Here is an 8907-nt window from a genome sequence, read left to right on the forward strand (position 1 = left end):
AAGTATGCAAAATCATATCGCAGATCCATGCAATTGATTTTCCATTGGATCCGGAGGTCTTGGGCAACTATACAAACTTTAATCTCAAGCATAATCATGATATAAACTTTACTTAAATGTCATTGATATTAGCTAAACACATGTATGCTTTAAAATGTAGAACAGACATTGGTGATTTCCGACAGTACCTTCCAACTCCACACACATCTAAGTTTGACGTCTCAACAACAAGATTAAGAGAACAAAAAAAATCTCAGACGAAACAACATTTGGATGGATTTTATTTGATGCTTTCCAAGACATACAGACAAGACGTATTTGCTTTCCAGTGTTTTGACAGTTGCCATTTAGAGTTCCAATTTCATTCGGCAATCTTTGCAGCGTCGGCTCACCCGGAGAGGATGTGCTTGATGAAGGACGTGTAGTTAATGCAGCCGTTGGCGTCTTCTTGTCCGGCCATCAGACGGTCCACCTCATCCTCTGTCATTTTCTCCCCAAGCGTTGCCAAGACGTGACGGAGCTCAGCACCCATCACTGTTCCGTTTCCCTCTTTGTCAAAGACTCTCAGACCCTCAACAAAGTCCTCAAACGTCCCCTGGTCCTTGGCTCTTGAGATATGCTGCAGCATTGGCAGGAACGTCTCAAAGTCCAGGTATTTGGTGTTCATTTCTTCAGCTTTGGGCTTCCCTAATACCGTCAATACATCAGCATTGGTAGGGTTGTGACCCAGAGCCCTCATCACATCTCCACACTGGGCATACCTTATCTTCATCTCTCCTGTTGGCGTTTCATCAAAGAGAGTAAAGGCATCCCTGAACTCTTCAATCTGGTCTGGGCTAAAATCCAGCGGGACGCTTTTCAGGTCCACTTCGGGCTCTTTGGGTGTCTCTGGAACTGGTGCAGGAGCAGGGGCTTCTTCTTTTTTGGCCTCAGGTTTTTTCGGCTCTGGTTTCTTGGGTTCCACTTTTTTTGGTGCCATGATGCTGATGGGAAAAGGCTGGGATGTGTGTTGGAAGAGCCCCCCATGTTGGGCTTATATACTGACATGTCAGAATGCGTGATAAGAGTTATCAGAACGGAGGCAGACTTTATAAGGAAATGAACTGGAACAGACTCGAGTGCTGCTCATGCCATGATGAACTGCTAATTCTGTCCAGTAGATAAAACCACCAACCACCAATTTGTGAACAATGATGAACAAACGTCATAAACATTCTCAAATAAAAATGGGTTCACCCACCCGTGATCACATTTTCAGGTTTCTTAGCAGTGGATGTTGTTGTATTTGGGGAAACTTAGAGTGCAGTAAACGGAAGAGTACAACAAATCAGTTTTGCATTCCAATTTGCTCTCATTTTCCCTCGGCTCTCTATTTCAGAAGTCGCCACAGCAGAATGAACCACCGTCAATTTGCTTAAAAATATATAAAATAAATAAAAAATAAACTACTTTAAGATTGTTTTCATGTTTTCAAAAAAATGTGTGAGACTTATAACGGCAGACAGAAGAGAGAACGACATCACATTTGCTTTCCCACCAATAGACAAAGCAACTTATATTTATTCATTCATTTTCTTGTCAGCTTAGTCCCTTTGAATGATCCCTTTGGATGAACCGCCAATTTATCCAGCAAGTTTTTACGCAGTGGATGCCCTTCCAGCTGCAACCCATCTCTGGGAAACATCCACACACACATTCACACACACACTCATACACTACGGACAATTTAGCCTATCCTATTCACCTGTACCGCATGTCTTTAGACTGTGGGGGAAACCGGAGCACCCGGAAGAAACCCAAGCGAAGGCAGGGAGAAAATGCAAACTCCACACAGAAACGCCAACTGAGCCGAGGTTCGAACCAGCGACCTGTGAGGCGACAGCACTACCTACTGCACCACTGCCTCTAATTTAATTTATTTTTATGTAATTTGATGATATATTACCGTGATTCCCAAAGGGGTTGCAAGGGGGTTTTGCAGGACAATGTCAGGTGTTTGCTTGGTGATTTAAAAAAAATCTAATAAATTTTATTAAACTATGGCTGCGTCCAAAACAGCATATTTCCATACTATACAGTACGCTAAAATTAGTATGCGAGCCGATTAGTATGTCTGAAAGCAATTCGAAAGTCAGTATGCAAGACGTACCCTATGACTTCCGGCGAGATTCTGAAGTGTGCATCCCACGCACACTGCACTATCCCATGATGCCCCAAGAGAGAATTCATTAATGGGAGTGAAGCGACGCAACTGACACAGGTAGGTCATGTGACCATGACAAAATGGCGGATGTAGTAAGTCCGAATTCCATTCATACTGCTCACATTCATACTATATAGAACGTCCTTTTCTAACAGCCAAGAAGTACTTTTAAATTCAAATGTAGTATCTACTGAGTAGTGGGCGGTTTCAGACACAGCCTATTAGAATTACAATATGTTAACCCTAGAACATAAAAAATTGTTTTTAATAGTAAGAAACAACAACATGCAAGGGGCAAAGCAGTGGTGCAGTAGGTAGTGCTGTTACCTCACAGCAAGAAGGTTGCTGGGTCGATGTTGGTGTTTCTGTGTGGAGTTTGCATGTTCTCCCTGCGTTCACATGGGTTTCCTCTGGGTGCTCCGGTTTCCCCCACAGTCCAAAGACATGTAGTACAGGTGAACTGGGTAGGCTAAATTGTCCGTAGTGTATGAGTGTGTGTGAATGAGTGTTTGTGGATGTTTTCCAGTGATAGGTTGTGGCTGGAAGGGCATCCGCTGCGCAAAAACGTCCTGGATAAGTTGGTGGTTCATTCCGCTGTGGCCAGATTATTAAACGTACAAGAAAATGAATGAATGAACAACATGCAAATGAAAAGCAGTCAGCCCTTAAATGATTTTTGCCTTTCATAGGATTGGTGTGTTTACATTAGATTAACAACACAGCAATAGTGTCAGCTGCAGCAGATTGATTTTATAGCACCAGGCTAAACTTTCTGATAGCTTTATGGCAATAAAAATAAATACAGGCCACAACTAAACATTGACATTGATCTCTGATCGGTGGTCTCCAAAATTAAACCACGAATAGACATGTGCTGAAAACATTGTGTCCACCAGTCTCTTTAGCTGAGGTTAATATTAAATAAACAAATTAATAAATGACTATATAAATGATATGGCTTTTAGACTGTTTTTTTTTTCTTTATTACTGTTTTCACCTTTATTTGGAAAGGAAAGTAGAAGCTGCAGACAGGAAAATATTGGGAGTAGAGAGAGGGGAAGGGTTGGGAAAGGACCTTGAGCTGGGAATCAAACTCAGGTCGCCATGATGAGCACCATGGTGCTATATGTCAGAACACTTAAACACTAGGCTTTTGGCACTGACATCATTGCATTCTTTTATGTTGTCAATATGCTCGTGTTTATATAGGCCTATTGTTGTGTGCGCAACATTTGTATATAACAACCTCAGGAGAGTTTGGGGGTGTCGAATCACTAGCATTGCTATTTTAGGGGTCGCAGGCTGAAAATTCGGAGATCCCCTGATATAATACTAAGTTTGTACAGCTTTATTAATGTAAAAAATAAATAAATATCGAGAAACATCTTTATATTAATTATCATTGTGACATATTTTACATTAATTCTCCCTCAAGTGCTTCCAAACCTTCATGGCTTTCTTTTCTTTGTTGAACATGAAAGAAGATTTTTTTAAAGAATATTGTAAACTCTGGAAGTCAATGGTTATCGTTTTTTTTAACATTTCAATGTCTACATTTGAGTTCAGCAAAAGTAAGAAACTCAAACAGGTGTGTGACAAGTAAAGGATGAGTAAATGATGGCAGAATGTTGTTTTTTTAAGGGAACTATCCCTTTAAATAGCCCTGTGTTGAAAAACTTGTTCATTAGGTTTTCAATAAAGCATTATAAATGGAATTGTTAGCGCTAAATTTGCTGTTAGGTTACCCACCTTTACCCACTGGCCATCCAAGATCCATATATATATATATATATATATATATATATATATATATATATATATATATATATATATATATATATATATATATATATATATATATATATATACATTTACATTTAGTCATTTAGCAGACGCTTTTATCCAAAGCGACTTACAAATGAGGACAAGGAAGCAATTTACACAACTAAGAACAACAATGAATAAGTGCTATAGGCAAGTTTCAGGTCTGTAAAGTCTAAGAAGAGAAGTATTAGAAGTATTAGAATTTTTTTTTTTTTTTTTGGGTACAGTTAGTGTGATATTCAGAGAGGCAATTGCAGATTAGGAAGTGAAGTGGAGACTAAATAGTTACGTTTTTAGTCGTTTATTGAAAATAGCGAGTGACTCTGCTGTTCTGATGCAGTTAGGGAGTTCATTCCACCAACTGGGCAGATTGAGCGTGAGCGTGAGCGAAAGTGATTTCTTCCCTCTTTGGGATGGAACCACGAGGCGACGTTCATTCACAGAACGCAAGTTTCTGGAGGGCACATAGATCTGCAGAAGTGAGAGCAGATAAGAAGGAGCAAAGCCAGAAGTCACTTTGTAGGCAAACATCAGAGCTTTGAATTTGATGCGAGCAGCAACTGGCAGCCAGTGCAAACGGACTAGCAGCGTAGTGACATGTGCTCGTTTAGGTTCATTGAAGACCACTCGTGCTGCTGTGTTCTGGAGCAGTTGAAGAGGCTTGATAGAGTTAGCTGGAAGCCCAGCTAGTAGAGAGTTGCAGTAATCCAGTTTGGAGATATATATGTAATCCAGTTTTGCATATATATATATATATATATATATATATATATATATATATATATATATATATATATATATAAACACAAAGCAGACACTACAGATCTAAAGTTTAAAAGATGATTGCTCAACTGTTTAACTGTCAGCTTATGATTTGAATCCAATAAAGAAATTAGTTCCACATACAAAAGGGTTTTTGAAACTCTGTGTTTGATTTTGTTTTTATATACACAATTATGCCTTCAAACTGTTGTATAAACGCAATATCACACTCGTAGCAGTGTGATATCGAAGCACTGTGATACTCCATACAACCATATCCCACTGCTACACGTGTGATATTGCTCATATATATATATATATATATATATATATATATATATATATATATATATATATATATATATATATATATATATATATATATATATATATATATATATATTCAGTAAAATATCAATGACTGGCGGTTTAGAAAGTGCAAGTAAATACCTGAAATTTGAAAGTCATTATAACATTTAAACACAAAACATACATATCTGTGGAACATGATGATACACTGAGGCAAACTATCAATCTGTACAAGAAATGTAACATTATTTTCAAACAAAAATACCTTTAATTCATACATCAACAACTGTTTTAGTCTGTTCAGGAACATATTCAGTGGGTGAGCTTCCTGTTATGTAATGAAGAACATTAAATAATGAGAATATGTAAAAGGTCAGACTTCTCAACTGATATTACACACGCAAGTCACAAACCTCAGTACTTGTTGCATTGGTACTTAAGCTCATGCTTTAACCCTTCATAGGACAGTCTTTGAAATATTCATTGGAATAATCCTGGAGTGTTACTGGAGTTATTGAGGCTTTTGAACACTGACATTTCGTGAACCACTAAGATACAACAGAAAAAAAGAGAAAAAACCCATTTATGGTGTTACTGAAAAATAAAAAGAGAAAAGACATGAAGGCATGGAAAAGTGCGGTTGTTTTAAATAAAACCCTGTTGGAGTAGATTATTTGTGTTTTTTTAATGAACACAAAGATTGTGGTAGCCTCTACTAGACCTTACTAATTGTTCACCTAAAAATAAAGATGTCACAAATGAAATAATTACATGAGCAGAACAAACTATTTTAAAAAATCATTCATGAGTTAAAGAAATAGTTCACCCATAAAATGAAGTCACATCTTTTACTCTTTTATTTATAATATGGGTTAAAGGGATAGTTCACCCATAAAATGAAAAGTCTCATATTTTACTCTCCCTCCACTTGTTGAGCCAAAAAGAAGATATTTTGAAAAATGTAAGAAACGTGTTGCAATTCTTCTATAATATGTCCATGGATGTCGATGGCTATCATGTACCAATTACGTTACAAATATATTATTTTGTATTCAACAGAAAAAAAGAAGCTCATACATTTTAAGTATATTTCATTTTTGGGTGAACTATCCCTTTAAGAGCTGCTAGTAATTTGCCAGACAGGTGATAAGAGTGAATCTATTCTAAGGGCAGCACATACCAGCACTCCGTCACCATCGCGCTGATTATAACACAGTATTTTAAGCACACTTAGCACAAAATAGAGATACCACAATCTTATCAACTAGTAAAGTTTAAAATGTACTCAAAGCTCACATTTTATATTGTTTATTTAAAATAATTTATATGTTATTATTAAAGAGATAGCTCACCAAAAAAAAAAAAAAGAAATTTGTCATCATGTGCTCGTTTCAAAGCTTTATGACTTTCTTTTAGTTGTTGTTGAAGACAAAAGAAGATATTTTGAAGTATGTTGAAACCCTGTAACTTGACTTTCATACTTGTTTTTCCTACAGTGGAAGTCCATGGGTACAGGTTTTCAGCTTTCTTCAAAACATATTATTTTGTGTTTAACATAAGAAAGCATATCATAATGGTTTGAAAGAGGGCGAGTAAATAGGGAGTACGCTTTCATTTTTAAGTGAACTATCCCTTTAATCAGTCAGGAATCAATCACGTCAAGAATCATAATGTTTATTGGTAAAAACGGCAGAACTGGGTGCATTTGTGGATGGCTATGACATAACTATTTCAAAGCACTGACTTTATGATTCTAAAGGTGTAAAAGTCCGCCATCTTGTGGCTCAAATTTGTATTTTGAATGTGAAAAAAAAACAGCAACGTAAAAGTAGATTTTCATTCATTCAATAATTCATTTTCCTTCGGCTTAGTCCCTTTATTTATGAGGGATCCGCCAACTTATCCAACATGTTTTACGTAGCGGATGCCCTTACAGCCACAACCCATCCCTGAAAAACACACGCTCGCATTCACAAACATGCACTATATATGGCCAATTTAGGTTATTAAATTCACCTATAGCGCATGTCTTTGGACTGTGGTGGAACCCGCAGAAAACCCATGCAAACAAGGGGACAACATGCAAACTCCACACAGAAATATACCGACTGACCCAGCCTTATAGAAATTAAATAAAATAGAAACCATTAATACATTTTCCAAAGTACACTGTAAAGAATTATAAATTTGCAGTTTTCTGTATTTAGTTTTTCCGTATTTATGTTGTTAACATATTTTCTCCCGTTTATTTATGCTTTTGAATTGCATCATGGGACTTTGATTTGTCTTCCAACAACTTTTAACCTTGAAAAGTTCAAAAAAGTCACTTTTATTAACATTTTTAATAGTTAAAAGTGATATTGTCTGCGTTGGTGTTGTAAATTACAGTACAAAAGCCTTGTAATAAACTGCCAGTACATTTTCTGTTACTTTACACTAGTTTTTCTATATTTTATTTCTTATACATGATATTATTTATTACTTTTTTAATCTGTAGAGTTCCAAATCAAAAGAGATCAAATTCCCATAATGCAATTCACAACTGTAAATAAATGAAAAACACTTGTGAATCTAAAAACTGGTAATTAACAGATTTGTTTAAAGGTGTGCTTGCCATTTGTCAAGTTCTGGGTCTCAAGATGTTTCAGCTTGACTGAGGACAGAAATAAAGCCATTAGAATCAAGTGAAATCACCAGAGGATATGCAATATTCGTTGAAAAAAAAAAGATTTTCTTACTTACAGTGGTTTTGTTTCTAGTCAGAATATACATATAATCAAATTAGGAAGCATTTCTAGACAAGTAAAACTTGTTCTGCTTTCAGAAATAATTAAACAGTCCAAAACAAAAGCAATTTTCCCTTAAAACAAGGTAAAGATAAAGTAAAGTCAGAATTATTTACCCCTTTTGCATTTATTTATTTATTTATTTATTTTTTGAAATACTTCCTTAATAATGTTTAACAGAGCAAGTATGTCTGATAATATTTTTTCTTTTGGATAAAGTCTTATTTGTTTTCTTTCTGCTAGAATAAAAGCAGTTTTACATTTTTTAATAGCCATTTTAAGCTCAAAATTATTAGCCTCTTTAAGCAATTTTTTTCATAGTCTACAGAACAAACTATCATTATACAATAACTTGCCTGATTACCCTAACCTGCCTAGTTACCCTAATTAACCTATTTAAGCCTTTAAATGTCACCTTGAGCAGTAAAGAAGTGTCTTTAAAAATATCTTGTCAAATATTATTTACTGTCATCATGACAAAGATAAAATAAATCAGTTATTATAAATGACTTATTAAAACTATTATGATTAGAAATGTGTTTGAAAAATTTGACTTTAACTGGATCTGCCAATGTGGTGTTCAATAATCTCGTTTCTGCTTTGTGATATATTTATGTTGCTACCTAATGGCAGATTAGCTTGAATTAATGAAAAATCCTTTTAATTTTTACTTATTTTTTTTTTCTGAAAACAAAACAATATTTTTCGCTGGTGTAGAAAATCCTTCTTAATTAATGCCATTTTAGATATTTAGACTAAAGGACTAAAAAATTATATATATATATATATATATATATATATATATATATATATATATATATATATATATATATATATATATATATATTTATTTATTTATTTATTTTGCAGCGTGATGATGCCTTGGTTAGTCAAGCATTGTGTATGATTTCTTAACAACCCCGCAGGCACAGGACGTCAAAATGAAGTCAGACTGACGTTGTACCCCAAGGACGAAGAGGCAATGCATTTTGTTTGTGCTGTGCATGTACAGTGTCCAACCTA

The 8907-nt window shown here is 35.4% G+C and overlaps 1 protein-coding gene across 1 annotated transcript; it reads right to left on the reverse strand.

Annotated features, from left to right (window-relative positions):
- Window positions 1–260: 260 nt before the first annotated feature.
- Window positions 261–1060, reverse strand: cmlc1 (cardiac myosin light chain-1). Its single transcript, NM_131692.2, has one exon. The coding sequence runs from the start codon at window positions 977–979 to the stop codon at window positions 389–391; it is 591 nt and encodes a 196-aa protein (NP_571767.2). The 5' UTR covers window positions 980–1060; the 3' UTR covers window positions 261–388.
- Window positions 1061–8907: the final 7847 nt, after the last annotated feature.

This window comes from Danio rerio, chromosome 5 (assembly GCF_049306965.1).
Source record: "Danio rerio strain Tuebingen ecotype United States chromosome 5, GRCz12tu, whole genome shotgun sequence".
Lineage (NCBI taxonomy): Eukaryota > Metazoa > Chordata > Actinopteri > Cypriniformes > Danionidae > Danio > Danio rerio.

Bases quoted from the DNA above. Each gene is read 5' to 3' on its own strand.
- cmlc1 (NM_131692.2), bottom strand. From the start codon at position 979: ATGGCACCAAAAAAAGTGGAACCCAAGAAACCAGAGCCGAAAAAACCT.